This window comes from Cryptotermes secundus, unplaced genomic scaffold (assembly GCF_002891405.2).
Source record: "Cryptotermes secundus unplaced genomic scaffold, Csec_1.0 scaffold840, whole genome shotgun sequence".
NCBI classification, from domain to species: Eukaryota; Metazoa; Arthropoda; class Insecta; order Blattodea; family Kalotermitidae; genus Cryptotermes; species Cryptotermes secundus.
The window spans coordinates 128,017-145,491 of record NW_019725426.1 but is presented as its reverse complement, the minus strand read 5'-3'; the positions used below and the strand labels follow the sequence as shown (position 1 = coordinate 145,491).

Here is a 17,475-nt window from a genome sequence, read left to right as displayed (position 1 = left end):
AAAGAAAGTTTGGATCCTCTTGAAGCTGTTGCTGAAGTTCCCTGCAGACTTCCAAGCAATGCTGCTTCTGTTCATTTTGCAGCAGTCATGGCACAAACTTCGCCGCAATCCTCCTCATGTTCAGTTCCTCTGACAAAATTCGTTGACATGTATCATAACTTAGTCCCAAGTTGTTACAGAGGTCATGGATGGTCAGTCTACGATCTTGCAGAATCAGATCCCTAACTTTCGTGACATTTTCTGGTGTTCTGCCCGTTGACGGCCATCCCAAACGATCGTCATCATCGGTCGATGTTCGGCCATTTTTAAAATGCTTATACCAGTTGTAAGTTTGTGTCTGGCCTAAACTGTTTTCACCAAAAGCTTGCTTCAACATTTGGTGCGCTTCTGCAGCGGTTTTCCCAAGTTTGAAACAAAACTTTATACAGACACGCTGCTCTCTCAGGTCAGTCATCGCAAAACCGCAAACTCACGGAAACACAACAATGGAAATACGTTCACCAACAATAAACTCAACCACTCAACTCGACGCCGCTTACCACACTGATTCAAGAAGGATGTGTGAGGAGACACCTAGCAGTTTTTCGATGTACTCATAACCATTAGCGCGCAAAATTCAAATTTCGGTAACTTTTGGATTGCCCCACGTATATTTCTCAAATACCACCTGACAATAGTCTGTATGGGCCAAAACAGGTTGTAAGTAAAATAATAACACCTGTTTGTGTGACAGTAACTTCTTCATTTCTATTCAGATCTTATTTTAATATCCGTTTACAATTCATTATTATAAATATATGCCATGTACCATACCATATACAACTACATGTACAGGTATAATCTTAAGTAACAACAGTGAACAAGGTAATATTGACATGTAGTTATTTATTTCTACCATGACACAGTACAGGATTGTAATACTAAACTGGTTAATATGAACATGAGGCACAGATATAAGGCATATATGACCAGAAAATCTGTGAGGAACTGAATAAGAAAGAGAGCATTATGCAGTTTTTATGGACATACTAATACATTTACTAGATCAGTATAGACAATTCACAGTAATTACTGATCATTATCCAACAGATGCTGAGTACAAAGAATGCTGCTTATACCTATAAACTAAATTTATACCATGAAACAAGACACAGATCACTCTTGTCTGCATTTTTCTTCAAACTAATAAACTTTAAACTGCTCATACTCTTTGCTTTCAAAGAAGAAGCTGTCAACAAAGTACAGTTTATTCACTGTATTGAGTCAATTCACCAAGCAGTGCAGGATCAGGTGTTTAATCTCTCTCCACTATCCTGTCGAAGAAAAATAATGAATTTTTATCTAGGAATGCTCTGGGGATTGCAAAATACACTCCTTTCTTTATCTGTTATTCAATGATGCTCTCAGTAGCTCAGACAGACAGCATGAAGATGCTGGCATTTGCCAGGAAGCACAAAACCATGAAAAGACTCGGTCAGTATAGCAGATGTCCCCGCCAAGATACGAGACAGGCACCTCCCAAATACACATCAAAAGTATTACCATCTGAGCCAGTTTGCTCCATATTTTACCACTGTGGCTAAGCAATAAAAACATTCTTCTTATCATGTGTGCATGTTATAAGAATTCTTTCAACATTTAACAAATACAGCAAAGTAAAATTGTCTGCCTTACTTAAGCATATACACAGTGTGTCCAGGTTCTGATAGGACTGTGTTCATTAAAAATACAAGACGTGAATTATTTTCAAAATTTCACTCATTTTATTCAAAATAGTCTCCTTCTGAATCAATACATAGCTGGAATTGATTGAAAAGTTTTCGAAAACAGTCACTGTACTACTTTTGTGGAATCACATTTAAAACTGCAGTACATTCCCTTTGGATGTCCTGGATGGTGTTGTGATGGTCTCCTTTCATCGCCAACTTAACCTTTGGGAACAACCAGAAATCTGCTGGAGCTAAATCTGGCAAATACGGAGGATGATCAAGGACTGTGATCCATTTTGTGGCCAAAAAATCGTGCAGGATCTTTGATTTGTGGGGTGGGGCATGGTCATGGAGGAGTGAGCAGGAATCTTTCTCTCGATATTCAGGTCGAATTCGAAGAATTCTAGCCCACAAACGATTACGGACTCCAAGATAATAATCAGAATTCACTGTTTGACTTTCTGGCAGAAATTCCTTGTGAATGATTCATTTGGAATTGAAGAAAGCGGTTAGCAGTGTCTTTACTCAACTCTTTTACAAGTGCACTTTCTTTGGTTTCGGCTCTTTGAGCTCAACCATGCTGCACTCTGCCACTTTGTGAGAGGCTCATATTGAAAACACCATGTCTCGTCACCAGTAACAATTGACTTTGTAAATTTTGTACCACTTTGGGCCGACTATAACATGTTTTTGCAGTGTACCACTCTGGCATTTTTTCATCGCCCAACAGGGCATAACCACGCACAGACCTTCGTTTGCCCAAATCTTCGGTCAAAATTTGATGCACACTACTTTTTAGTATTCCCAAAAGCTCCTCAATGAGTCTTGCAGAATCACGTCTGTCAGATACAAGGATTTCAGTCACGTCTTTTCACATTTTCTTTAATGTAACTTGTTCTCGGCTTTGTTGCACATGGAGTGTCTTCAATGTCCTCCCTGCCATCATGAAATATAGCATACCATCGAAAAATATTCGGGCGACTCAAACAATCACTACCGTACACACTTTTCATCATTTCGTATGCTTCTCCTGCTGTTTTGCCTAACTTCAAACAAAATTTGATGTTGGCTCTCTGTTCAACCGCCATTTTCCAATGAGCATCAGAACAGTACTATTATATTCAAGGTCAGAAAACATGATGCAGCGATGCTTGCACTTTGAAATTATAGACAGCCACAGCTGAAACTTCAAGAATCTTAATGCCACAACTTGCCAACAGATGGCATTGCAGGACAAAATCTAAAAAAATGAGTCCTAATGGATCCTGGAAACATCGTGTATTTCTATATAGCATGTTTTGTCGCCTGGGGTTGCATCATATCTGAAAAGTGCCACCAAGTGCTCAAGAATTAGTTATTTAATATATAGTTGCATTCATACAGTTTTGTTAAGTCAGTACAATTTAATACATGTGCTTTATAAAAATGTAGCTCCAGCCAGGAAAACAATTTTACATTTGTTTCATGATTGTACAGGAAAATTTTATGGCTTGCTGTAAGTGAAGAGGTTGTAAAGTTATTTAGGTTGTTGCTGTCACTATACAGAATAACGGGGACTTGCAGCAATCTTCAGAACTGCACTTCCATTTACCAGCATGTAAATTTATACATTATTCTACAAAGTCACAGTGTCACAAAGTCTGATAACATCTGCTCTAAGATATTTAACATATAACAATAATAACAACATATCCAACAGACATATTTATAAAAGTATAAAAGATTATTAATAATGTCCAGGGTGAATGATAAATGCTTTTTTTTTAATCTTTCATCCTTTACAAGTTCCAGGCAGCGGGACCATCTTCAGGACATTATCAATACATACAGAAACTACTATTACAATGTCATAGGTTATTATCTATACGTACAGAAACTACTGTTACAAAGTCGTGGATGTAAAACATTAGCCTTTAACAATTACTAAGATATGCACGAATTTGTTAAAACATTTATAAATTAATATAATTAGTCTATTTACAAAGTATTGTTTAAAAATCTTTTTGTTAAAATCTAAAACCAATTTGGTTCCTGTCCTTTATACTGCTTCTCTTTAAAGGAAAATGAATGTATGCTGCATCATGGTTCCATTGTTTGATGTCTCGTTGTCCATTTGTTCGGGCCATGCTATGTTGTTATATCTATGATATTTTAACAGTAGTTTCTGTAAGTATTGATAATGACCTATGACACTGCAATCGTAGTTTCCGTATGTATTGATAATGTCCATCTGAAGATGGTCACTCGAACCAAAACATGTAAAGGATGTAAGATTAAAAAAACACCCTGGACACACTGGACACATTAATAATCTTTTATACTGTTACTAGTGTAACGGACAAGGATGAACTGACAGGCATATTTACACACGAACATTATTGTAAAAAATATAGGCACCATTTTCTTCATGAAAGTAGGCTGACAGTTATGGAAGACAAAATGTTTCAGAACTGGTTATGGTCCACAAAAAATTGCCTTAAGAAAATTTACATATTCTCCGCATAATGAATACCACACAAACGATACAGTAAGTGGCTCTAGTGACATCTGCACTTCAGATGCCTCCAAGTGACAACTGCTACTTAAATCTAACATTTTGATTCTTAAAGAAAAATTTGCCACTCATTTTCACTTCTTATTAGATTTGAAAAAATGTAGCAAAACAAAAATTAATCTGAAAACGACACTTAGGTCCACGACACTTCACTGGGACAAGAACTGCAAAATGTATATAATGGATCACATGGAAAATAAGTACAAATTATTTTACTGCACCAAGTTCCTGGTGTTCTAAATTCTGAGCTGCTCTTTCATTGTGTAAAATGTAGAAGTGTTCCAAAAAGACTGTTCTAACTTGAAGTGTGTATCACTTTCATGTGGCTGTGGTTGTTATTACTATTACGCTGTACTCAGAGGTGTTAATATAATTATTGTCAGTGGTAAAAGTAGAACATAAAGTTGTCCCTGTTCTTAACTAATTAAGCACTATGCCATGAGGGCGTATGGGGGAGTGGATCTATGGAGCCACACTTTCTTGACATCGGCACTAGTTGGAGGTAAGTGGTCAGCTTCACGCCCCTGCCGCTTCACCCCCGGGGAAAGAGTTCCAGCCAGTGCCCATTGGATAGGAGGCTGGGTGGGACCCAGAGCCCATCTAGGCGATGTGGAGAAAATTCTTGATCCTACTGGGACTCGAACTCTGATCCCTTGGTTGTCTAACACGTAGCCAGTCACTATATCAGCTGAGCTATCCCGGATCCATTATCAGTGGTACTTTCAATAATTTTAATTCCCATGTAAAGCAGTGAACAAGTGTAAATTTTGACTGACAAAACAGCACCACCAGCACCTAGCTGTAGCCGCTGATATTGAGGTGTGAACTACCATTTCTCAATTCATTCCACTGAAATTCAGGCAATGCATGAGTTTTGAGGCCAAGGTCAAACATGTAATAATGAAACTCTATCTGTATGTATCAAATAACTATGATCTTGGTGCGGTTCAATGGATTCATTTCTATTAAAACTGGTCAGAAGATGGATCATAAATTTGAATTATAGGGAAATAATTTTTTTGTTCTACAGAACTCCACCACATCCAATTATAGAGGTCTGTTTCCCATATCTCAGACTATAAACTACTTTCTCAATTACAGTCTCATACTTTTCAATCCTTTTATTTTATCACAAAATAACCAATTCATCTCAGGACTTTAAAGGATAACCGAACTGACTGTTCTTACAGAGAACAGGTTTATTATTTCTGAGTTCACACCTCTAAATACTGCCTGATAAATTTATTGAAATTGTGGTGAGTTTAAACTGGTACTGATTAGGACAAGAGCAATTGTGATATATTTCACTTTATCCCTGCGCCTAGCACCACGCCTTGTTGGTGTATGGAAGCTGGAGGCACAGCTCCACGCACTCTTGACCCCGACGCTAGGAAGAAGTTAACTGTTACATTCACGCCCTGGCTGCTTTACTCTCGGGAAAACAGTCATCATCATCATCATCATCATCATAAACATCCATCTCACAGGAGAATGTATGGGTCCTGCAGATGTGAATGTGACGGCAACAAGAAAATCCCAATGTCCATACCTGGAATCGAATTTTGGCTGTCAATTCATGACCCACTATGTTAATTATTCAGCGATGATGATAATGACAACCAGTCTCATCGAACACAGTCCTTATCCATAAGCTTACTGCCTGTCCACTGGCCAAGAATTTTATTGAACCTGAAGAGAAGCGGCTTTGGCTGGGAATGACCACCACACGTTATAAAGAAAACTATTGCTGTGTGGGTTGGAGAACTCCCTCGTACATGCATCGTCGGGGACGACAGTTATGATACCTAAGGCAGTGGTTCTCAATTTTTGTCAGACCGCAGCCCGGCAAATTATTTTTTCTACCGGGCCGCGACCCGGAGGTTGAGAAACACTGCCTTAAGGCACTGCAAATGAAGAAAGACGCTCTTGAATTAAGTCTACAGAGTCTTCCAGCGTTTACCCCGACTTCCAGCCCTGAAAAAAAGTTTCATTACTATGTTCACCAAAGCCCGCCACTGGCTCCTATACCGAACCAGTAGAATTTAGTCCATACCCTCCTACGCTGTTTCTATATGACACATTTTAATAATATTATCTTCCAGTTTTCGAATAAGTCTTCCTAATGTCTTCCCTTCGGCTTTCGGACCAAAATTTTGTATGCATTTCTCATCTCCCTCTTGCGGCCTTTAGTAATGCAGTTTCACAGTGAACATTTTCTGTCATATGTAGATGTAGTGGTACAATATTAACGGCTTCCTAAATTTATTCTCAGAGTTTAGATTGATATTCTGCAATTCATGAATCGTTCTAGTAGCATGCCTGCATAAACCAAGTAAAAGAGAGAATTCGGTCACAATGAATGGCTGTAAGCTAGTTACGAAGATGTATTGACAAAGGCATTAATTCTCGCGCGCGTACAGCGATCCGCGGGCCATGCGTACTGGGTCTATAAACATTTAAACATATGATTTGCATTTCAATTAATACACAGGTTATTGTTATCGGCAGCTCTGAAAATGTTATTTATTGCATGGAATGTTGTTCTGGCTTAAGAACTAGAATCCACCGTCAAGAGGCGTCACTAAAATAATTACGATAATGATAACGATTATCATGATGACAAAATCATCATTTTCATCTGAATGATTCAAATTTCACAGAAGTATTCTGTGAGAGGCCGCAATGCCCGAAAATAAATGTTTCATTAAATATCTAATATTACAGAATATAATTAATTTTACGTACACCAGCGATAGGAATTCAACTAGACATGTGAAATTGTCTATAACAATATCTAGTCAGACTGCTTCAATGCCATTAAAGGCAATCGCAATAGAATACTATTGCAAAGCTCATAAATTACTAACGATAAAACTGGAAGTAAAACTGTATGTAGACTTATGAATTAGCGATCAATTTCCAAACCGTTAGACGCAAGGACTACTCAGCCTTACCATATGCTCTTAATGCACTACAGATACTCACTGGCCCGTGATACATTTGCCCTCAAAATCCTTCTTAACGAAGCGAACCTTGAGCCCATGCTAACTGCAAGTGTAAACTGGAAGTTGCAACACTAGGCACACTTTTCCTTTTCAACGGTACATTTTAGGCCGCGGCATGTAGGGATTGCTTAGCGACACCCCTCCATATTGGATACTGACTACAGCTACTCTCCAACTTGTTGCCAAATTCAATGCGTACGGCGCCGGCGTCCCAGGTGGCATAAGAGCGTCGAAATATGACGTCATTTCCCCGATATTTATACGGACATATTAGCACTTAATAGAGACCGCCATTTTCAAATACGTCTATTCATGTGAGTAAACAAAAATAATGTAACGTACAACAGGCAGGATGTTCCTTCCTTCCGCGACAAGTTCGAGGCCGATTCGGTTCCCCCTTCCCTCTCACCCCTACCTTCCCAAGATAGGGAATAATGATTAACTCGTCAGCATATCAGCTGCGATACGGCGTTGAGCTAAGGTACTAAACTGCTTTTAAAGCAACACGCGGAAGCAAAACCTGCTACTGAAATTTTAACAAGTTACTCTGTACTTCTGTTGTTCAGTCACTTAACCAATGTCGTTTGTTGTTGATTTAACGCCGCTATAAGCATCCAGACTATGCAAAGTCGATGAGAGGGCGACTAACAAATATGGGGCAGCTGGTAAAACGAGAATTGACATAAACATTTATAAGCACAGTGAATACTATATGTATCACCCTCATTAACATTAAATTTCAGAATTTTGCACAGCGTGCATTTATGTGTCTCCTACGATTTTCAGAATAAGCAGCGATCATTTCCCTATACAGCATTAACCCGCTGGCCTTTATGATAGGAGGGAACGCGATAGCGTAGTTGGTTGAGCCACTACATTAATAGTCGGAAGGTCGCGGGTTCGATTCCCAATGTCACTAGATTTTTCATTTTACCTAATCCTTCCAGCCGCACTATGGCCTTCGGATCGACTCATCCTCTAACAGAAATGGCTACGAGAAATTCTCCTTGGGGTAAAGGGCTCCGTAAGGCTGATCTCAGCGCCATCTGTGAACCGACTGTCTAAAAAAAGTGGGATCCTCTACGCCTCACAGCCCTACGGGCTTTCACGGCCTGTGACATATATAGCTTTAACTTTATTATAGAGACGAAATGTGTCTGCTATGAGACAGAGGTTGACAGCACAGGAGAACCAAGCAGTCCGATTTTAACGGTGGAACACCTTAAAGCCCCGCGTCTCTTGGGCTTCTTGTTAAATAAAAATTAATTTCTGCTGCTCTTTTGTTCATATCGTGATCATTAACTGCCAGTCACCTAAACACGTTATGCAACAGTGCAAATATGATTGTGAACTCCAAGCGTTGGCAATGTTGTCTATTTTGTAGCTTCAAGCCTGTCGCAACACCATGAGTGCTGTGATCAGAAATCGCCATATTTATGTTGCAGTTCCTTTTGACTCTTGGTTTCTGAATGACGATAGAAATGACAGTTTTCTTCACAGTGGCTTGTAATTTCGTGTTATCGTGACGAAGTTTTGGGGGAACTATGGGGGAGGCACTACTTGAGCTTCTACGACTCTAATGTTTGGATGACGGTAAATGTTGAGAATTAGTAGAGGAAAAGGTGGTGTGGCAAATTAAAATTGGGCCCATTATAACGACGGGAGTAGGGACAGCTCGATCGGTATAGCGACGGGCTAGATGACCACGATTCGATTCCAGGCAGAGGCAGGAAAATTTTCTCTTCTCCACAGAGTTCAAACATTCAGTCACTGCACTATTCCCTATATCCATCGATCCTAGAGACTAGGGCAGCATGTACCTCTGAAACGTCGGCAATAATGCCCACATTCACACGACGTGAAGTCCCATGAACAGAATCAAAATCAACAATTTTCTATATATAACACGTAGGTATATTTATTATTTTTGTGTCTTATTTTGCGACGCTGGGACAGGCGGTAGCGTAGTTGGTTGAGGCACTATACTACAAGCCGGAAGGTCGCGGGATCGAATCCCGATGAGGTGGATTTTTTCAATTAACCTAATCCTTCCAGCTGCACTATGGCCCTGGGGTCGACTCAGCCTCTAACAGAAATGGGTACCAGGAATCTTCCATAGATTCCACTGGGTTCATCTCCAGAAACATCTGGGGAATCAATCCCTCTCTGCGTAGTTAATACTCAAGGACTGTGATTGTCAAATCCTCTTTTCACAAGACTTTTTAATTAACCACTTATGAAAACGTTACTAAGAGAAATACACGGAGACATGATCATAGTCTCTGTCCGAAAAACATTATACGCCCGTCGAAACGTGCGTATTAGATCCTACATAGATCCGGCAGGGAGTACATTACAATCATGTCACACAAGTGTCCCAACTGACAAGATCTAAACCGTTTCTTGGACTGAACTATACCAGAAGTAGTTCACGTCTACTGCATCTTCCTTATTTCCGGCCAATACATTCCGACCAGCTGCTACAGCATTCACTGCTCTATTCAGGCTAGCAATTTAGCGTGTGACAAGAAGAGTACACTAACATGACCAGGAAGATAAGTTCTGTGCGCTTTTTCCGCCATTCTTCTTTTACTTCCGGTCTAAAGCTGCTGTTAGCAAATTTAATCAGCAGTGCTGATACTACGTTAGAATTCTACACTAAGAAATACAGTGCTGAACAAAATAATAGAAACACTACATGTACTGTAGAATTTTTTTATTAACGTGGTGCTGGGCCACATTTAGCCTTCAATACATCGTCAATCCTTCTTGGAATGGACTCGTACAAGATTTGATCAGTCTACACCGGAATTTTACACCATTATTCTTGAAGAATATCTTCGAGTTTCTTTAGAGGTATTGCAGGTGGGAATCTGTTCCTTACTTTAGTCTCCAAAACTGACCAGAGTGGTTCAGCAATGTTCAAATTTGGTGATTGTGTTGGCCAGGGAAGATGCTGAAATTCACCTTCACGCTCTTCAAACCATACCTGAACATTTCCAGCTGTGTGAACGGGTACATAATCGTCTTGGAAAACTGCATCGTTGTTCGGATATAAAGTCTGGATTGTGAGATGCACCTGATTACCCAACCTGTTCATGTAGCCTCTTGCAGTAATTCGGAGAAGGGTAATAATGGGACAAACTGAATGCTGTACCACGATACTGCTGCCCAAACCATTATTGAACCTCGCCCGTGTTTCCCTGTTGTAATCAAGCATTCCGGATTGTATGCTTCCTTGGGTGTACCCCGGAAGTAATCTTTTCCTGAAGTAGGGAACAGCGTGAAGGACGACTCATCTGACGATATCACACGTTTCCAGTTGTCTGACGCCCAGGTTTCCTGGTCCTGACACCATCGTTTACTCACCTGGGCATTACTTTCAGTAATCTGAGTTATAGCAACTGCAGCAATGCCGTGGATGTTGGATTTCTGAAGCTCATGTCGGACATCTTTTGTGCAAACTGTCTTCGAGATGAATATTCAGTTCTCCTGTCCTGTTACCTGTGCTGCAGTAGTTCCGTGATTTTTGGAAACAATCCTTCTCAATGTACAACGATCTCCCTCTGTCAGTGTTGATTCTGGCTCACCGTTCCTCTTCGCTGTTCTCTTCCCGTGATTCGTGTATGCCGACATAACCTTAGAAACTGTCTCTCTCGATACACCTAACTATGTGGCAGCAGTTGTTAAGAGATGTTCCAGCTAAACGCGCACCAATGATCTGTCCTCTTTCAAAATCGGATTGTTTTACACGGACTGTCATTCAACATGATCACTAATTAACTTACACGAGCACTACAGAATGTAAACAAACGGAAGAACATTCAGTGTTGCCAACTGAAGTTCTTTCAATGTCGCCAACACAAACAAATTGTAATGAATTTCTTAGTATTTCAATTATTTTCTTCCCTCCCCCCCTTTTCTATATTACTATCACTGCATTTCGTTTCACATGTACATTTTTAAGTGTCACGAAACTTCGAACAAGGCAAAGAGTAACCTTGAATGTGCAGAAGAATAATTTCAGACAAGGGGGGTGGGTTCGAGGGTGTGAGAAGTGACAGGCGGCCACTTGTTTGTAAGAAGAACGAGTGTTAAGAAACTCCTTCCACCACAAGCTATGCGCTGGATTTGACTAGGAATGTGGGGCCTTCTTCGAAGTTTCGTGACACTGTGTTTATCTCAATACGATCCATACTTCTGGACACTATTTTGTTTTCTGTTCACGTTCTTTCTTTAAGGAAAGAAAGTAGACTTATAATGTCGCTAAGCTGTCTATGTGTGTGTCTGTGCGTTTCCCCTTTCATACATGAACAAACTGACCGATATTCACAAAAAGTGGTATGAAAGTTATGTCTCACTGAAAATCACCAAAATGTCATACTTTCAATTTCCTACAGTCAATAACAACAATATAGGAGATGCGCAATCGTGTGAGGTGGGAGCGACAGCTGGTTTAGGGTCCTCTAATTATACACGTACATGGTAACAGATCTTCGAAAAAATGCAAATTTTGGTCAGATAATTCTTTTTAAAACGTGAAATACTAACATGACGCCTGTGCGAACAGTTTCTTTAGATTTTGATTTGGGACGACAACAATGAACTAGTGCAATTAGACTTGTGTGATTTGGTACAGAGATAGATGATAAATACACTTACGCATTACGTATGAAATATTGCTTGCATGTGAACAATTACAAATATGGAGACGGTGCAAAATTCTGAGGTTACAACAAAACAAAAACGAAGCTCTATAGTGAGCGACCCAGTTGTTCACAAGAACGAAATAAAATAACAATAACGGCAATAAAGTTAAAAAACTGTAATCCGTATTACAAATCTATGCAAGAGGAAAGCAGGCTTTAAGAACTCTGCCCTGAACTCCTTGTTTGTACAATGACCCGTTTTACTATATTTTACAAGTTCCAGTTCATTTACTTGTTACAGTGAACAGACATGAGCCATAATGAAACGTATCCAACTACGTTTTGTGTAGCTCTTTCCTTTCCACAAAATCCGTGGCCTGTGATCCGCAAGCGAACTATACTGACCGAGCGACTGCCGCTTCTCGGCGAAGTTAGTGCCAACTTTTGAGGATAGGGGGTGTCGCGTGGTCAGCGCAACGGATCCCCACGGTCGTTAATCTCGGTTTTCTAGACAGGAGACGCTATATCCTTGAAATATCTCCTCAATTATCCTTATGAGGACCCCCTTAGTGGACCCCGTTCCAGACCCACTACTTCTCAGAAAATCTGGCAGCGCCGTGAATCGAACCTGGAACCTCTGGATCTGTAGCCAGGAACTCTGACCAGTAGAACACAGAGTCGGTCCCCCCTTCCACAAAACACACACACAAAAAAAAAAAAACAAACTGAGATAGGATAAGTGCTTTGAAAACAGATACATTGTCCCACAATTACTAGTTTACTTTGTGCGAAGAGTGAAAAAGCGTGATTGTGTTATACAGAGAAACTGTCCCCATTGGTAATGCAATGACAGCGAACGCGTTGAAATTATGAACGATTTGAATATATTCAATAAAGGCTCTGACCCTCCATAACATATCAGCTTAGTTTCAGTTCTGTTTTACTCCAGTTTTCGATTATCCGCTTCAATTTACGTCCCTACGAAGCCGGGGTAACTCTGTCAGTGACTATGGTACAACGAGCACGACTGGGGCTCAGTTCCCAGAAGGAGTAAAAAAAAAACATTCTTTTTTGTCACCACATCCAAGCTGGCTCTGAGGTCCACCTAACCTCCTAGGAAATGCGTACCGGAGGTCTTTCCAAGGCGATAAAGCGGCCGAGGGTGAAGTTGACCCCACTACTATCCAGTGTAGAGGTTAACAATGCGTCGAGCTATACCATACACGTCTTCATGGCATGCTGCTTAATCAAGCGTAGGGAAAGCTTTACCTTCATATTTCTGTAAGACAACATGAAAGTTCATTACCGTGTTCACAAGAGCCCTCCACTGGTCCCTATCATGAACCAGATCAATCGTATCCATACCATCCAATCATATATCTCTAAGATCCATTTTAATATTGTCCACGCACCTACGTATTGGTCTTCCCAGTGGTCTCTTTCCCTTTGGCTTTCCCACGAATATCCTATACGCATCTCTCATCTTTCGCATTCACGCTACATTCCCTGCCAGTCTCATTATCTTTGACTTGATCATTCTTATTATACTTGGAGAAGAGTACAAGTTATGAAGCTCCTCATTATGCAGTTTTCTCCAATCTCCTGTCACTTCATCTCTCTTCAGTCCAAATATTCTCCTCAACATCCTGTTCTCATACACCCTCAGTCTATGTGACTCCCTTAGTGTCAGAGACCAAGTTACTGTTAGCTCAAGCGGTTAGTCGCTGGCTTCCCACCGCAGCTGCCCGGGTTCGAGTCCGGATCTGGTCAAGTGGGATTTGTGGTGGACAAAGTGGCGCTGAGGTAGGTTTCTCCGAGTTCTTCGGTTTCCCCTGCCAATCTTCATTCCACCAAATTCTCCATCATCATAATCACCCGGGGCAGGGACAATAGGCCAATCAGTGGCCGCCGTGCTGAGTGGAGCCAGCTGGACTCCACCCCCCACTAAGCGAATTTTAGGTCTGCATGAGAAATTTATTTCGCCTGATTTAGAATAAATAAATAAGAGCCCTATATATTCGACTGTGCCTCCAAATTCAGCTGGAAATAGTGCTACTCTGTTGGACCCATAATGCCTAGTAACAATGTATAGCTGCAACTAACGGCCCCTAGCAGCAAGGATCCGGGCTACTTTAGTCGGAGACACAGGTCGCTTCTAAATCGCTTAGGTTGTATTTTTTTCCGCAACCGTCGTACAATTGTTACAGATTAAACCAATACTGCATCTGTAGGCTATCCAAGGGACTCATTCCGAGAACCTGCTTCAAACGGTATAACCGGTTACTTATACGTCTCTATTGATTTGGTCTTCGCAAGAAAGTTCAGTTCTAAATTTAACAGGTATCGTAGGCGGGACCGGATCTAATCATCCCGTAAAATAAATTTATTATGAAACCATGAATTTGAAATTAAAGAATATAACCTGAAATAAATCATACACACAAAATAAAACAAGTGTCTAATTCAATCCTTTAATGCATAAAATTATCGTAAATAAAACATAAAAATTCCGTTTGTACCTCAAAAGAGACATGCAGTATCTCCAATACACAGATCAACTGGTTAATGCAGTTTAGGCACATTAACTTCTGTTTACTCTGAGGATCATACGAAACCCATAAACAGGTGTGGCCTAAACGCAGAGCTTCTAATGTTAAACCTAGTGGCACATATAGCAATCACCGTGCTTTAAATAATCAACATAATGCCAAAACGTATTTGCCTACCATTAACTGAAATTTGGCGTATTCTATTCCACTTTCCTAAATTAGGCTTACACAATCTCCATGCTGTCTGTCTGTCTGTGTCTGTCGATTCCCCNTTCCCCCCCCCCCCCATTAACTTTTCAAAGCCTGAACCAATTTTTAATTTTGGTATGTATATCATGGCACCTGAGCCCATCACAACGGCGTATTTCACAAAACTCTCCCACCAGTCTGTGCCTATATACGTATGTCTCCCCCTAGGCAACGGCTAGGTAAAAACGTTACGGCGGCAGCGAATAAATTGCATCAATAAAAGAACTGCTGGACGCGTCTTTTTACATGCGGTCTGTGTCACATACGGGAAAGTAGGCAACCAGTTCTTCCCACAACTTCTTCTGATTAGTAATTTAGTCATTAGGAATGGGGATGCATTGCGCCCGGCCCCTCGATCGATCTCTGTTGTCTCTGGCACAGAGCTCCATCTGGGATTCTTATCAGTGTCATGAACTGCGGGTGCGATGTTCTCTGCTTTTGTGCCTTCTCTCTCAAAAGAAGAGGCGGATGGAAAGAAAACTGCAGGTACTGGGAACACAAGCCCTTAAGGTGGTAGCGCACTAGGATGCCATGGCGTCCAGCTGCCAGATGGTCGGGACTGAATTTCAATTATAAATTTTTCGGTGTCGAAATTGAACATGTTTGAAGGAAACACACATACACACAAGCACGTATACACGTATGGACGTCAATGGACTGGCCTTAGACTGTCTATGATGTTGATTTGGCCTTTGCCCTCGTGGCAGCGATGCCAGCAGCATTACCAATTGGCATCTTGATTGGCAGCGATGCCAAGTTGGAAGCGCTGCCAGACAGATGCCAGGTGCGATATGACTACTAAATTAATACAGTGAGTTTGGCCGAAATGCTGGCAGCTGCGCCATGGCCACCCGTTGGCATCCTAGTGCGATACCGTCCCTATATTCTGGCGATGACACCGTAGACATCCTTCATGAAGAGGGCAAAGAATTCATCTTCTGCGTTTATGAAGTAAAGCACGTCACCACGTCACCACGTCAGTAACAGCGCTGCTTCTGATGGGCGCTGGCTCCGCTGTTTACTCAGCTTAGTCTTTGGATGCTGGAGTCTCGTGCTGCTATCGCAAGCGGCGTACACCAGTTTGGACGCAGCACAGCGACCGATGGGTTTCTGGGGGCAGTGGACTGCCAATTCCTCCGTTGCTCCCTCTTCTTGTCACAAATACAATCTCTGAAACTGCTTGGATGCTGCACCATGCAGTTTCAGCACTTCGGAAAGCTGGTACCATTCTCCTCAGCGCATTCTCGGTGCCGATGGCCATCCGCGCAACCGAGACATCTTCGCATCTGCTTGCAGTGGACCCAGATATGGTAATAACGCTGGCAGTTGTAGCATTGTTTTAGAATAGTGCAGGCACTGTAAGCTTCAATATTAAATACTGCCACGTTACTAATAACTGTGGGTTCTAGATTTGGTGACTGGATTTATCGGACGTCTCTATTACAATTACAGTTGATTGTAACAGCTCACACATTGAACTTCTTAACGAAGTCCTTCACCGCTGTCCGAATCTCGGCCCGGTCTCTAGTCTTCTACTATTCAAGCACTACCAACTCTCCTGCGAGTATGGGTCTGGGTCTTAAGCCGGGTCCAGACTTGTTGCGTATCCCCGTATCGTATCTCCGTTGCATATTATCCGATGCAACGCAATAAAATTTTGCGTCCAGACTTACCGCGTATCTCCGTTGCCTATCAACCGATGCAACGCGACAAAATTTCTCCTGTGAAGAAGTCAACGAAGAAATGACGATCTGAATCTCAGTTTCGAGCCAGATTTCAGTTAGCAATGACCACGCCTAACCTGAAGGTAGCAGCGGCCGCGTATGTCTATATTCACTATGCTATAAAGGGAAGAAGAAAGAAATCACGACGTTTGTGGATATCACCGATCTATGCCCGTAGGGAAGTATACAATGGGTCCCATCTTTTGACGGACTTAAATTTTCAGTCAGTTAGCGGGATGTACAAAAATTTCACAGGATGTATCCGTCAGATTTTGAGTTGTTATAAATTTGATCGGGCCGAATATTTTTAATAAAGATACCGTGTTCAGAAAAGCAATTCCTGTTCAGGAAAGATTGGCTGTAACACTGCGATTCTTGGCAACTGGAGCCTCATACGTCAGTCTTCAATATCTCTTCAAAATATCGAAGCAAACAATCAGCACTATTGTCCCTAAAGTTTGTGGAGCTCTTGTGGAAGCACTGAAGGACTTCATTAAGGCTAGTGAATACTTGTTATTAATCACTAAATGAAGCAAACAATATGATTTCTTGTTTCTTGATTACTTTATAGGATATTTCTGAAATAAAACAGAGCTTGCACATTAAAGCAAACTAAATTTGAAATGCTGATTTGTTTTAAGAATTTAATTTTGATGAAAGTGTTTCTGCATTAAAGGCACTTGTGTAAAATCGTTACATCAACACATTTATACAAGGTCCTGAATAAGAAAGTGGTCTTCTGAGGCCGTAGCTGGTGAAAGAGATTGAGGGGAGAAAACTGTTGAAGGTGTTTAAGGTCTTTCATTCTGGTCCGTCACACTAACCAATTAACAATCAAGTTCCTTCCGTCAAATGTGACACTTTTTTAAGTTTTCCACCTCGTCAGCACCTGCCTTACATGTTTCGGCTCACCACGGAGCCATCATCAGAGGCATTTATAGTAGAAAAAGAAATCACCAACACACAAAACTTCACTTTGTCCAAGATAGCCACGTTCCAGTTAATTAAAATAATTACAAATAGTTAAAATTACCCA

General features: G+C 41.0%; 1 protein-coding gene across 9 annotated transcripts in view; it reads right to left on the bottom strand.

Moving 5' to 3' along the window:
- Window positions 1-17,475, bottom strand: part of LOC111863415 (phospholipid-transporting ATPase IA) — a 225,615-nt gene that overhangs the window by 132,769 nt on the left and 75,371 nt on the right. For 3 of the 9 annotated variants that reach the window (XM_023849723.2, XM_033751050.1, XM_033751051.1), the window contains exon 1: window positions 7,249-7,437. The exons of 1 other annotated variant lie outside the window; for it this stretch is intronic. In XM_023849723.2, coding sequence (XP_023705491.1) covers window positions 7,249-7,306 — 58 coding nt within the window. In that variant the 5' untranslated portion in view covers window positions 7,307-7,437. Of the gene's footprint in view, window positions 1-7,248; window positions 7,440-17,475 lie in introns of those variants that run through there. 5 more of the 9 variants (XM_033751053.1, XM_033751052.1, XM_033751054.1 and 2 more) reach the window with 3 other exon arrangements.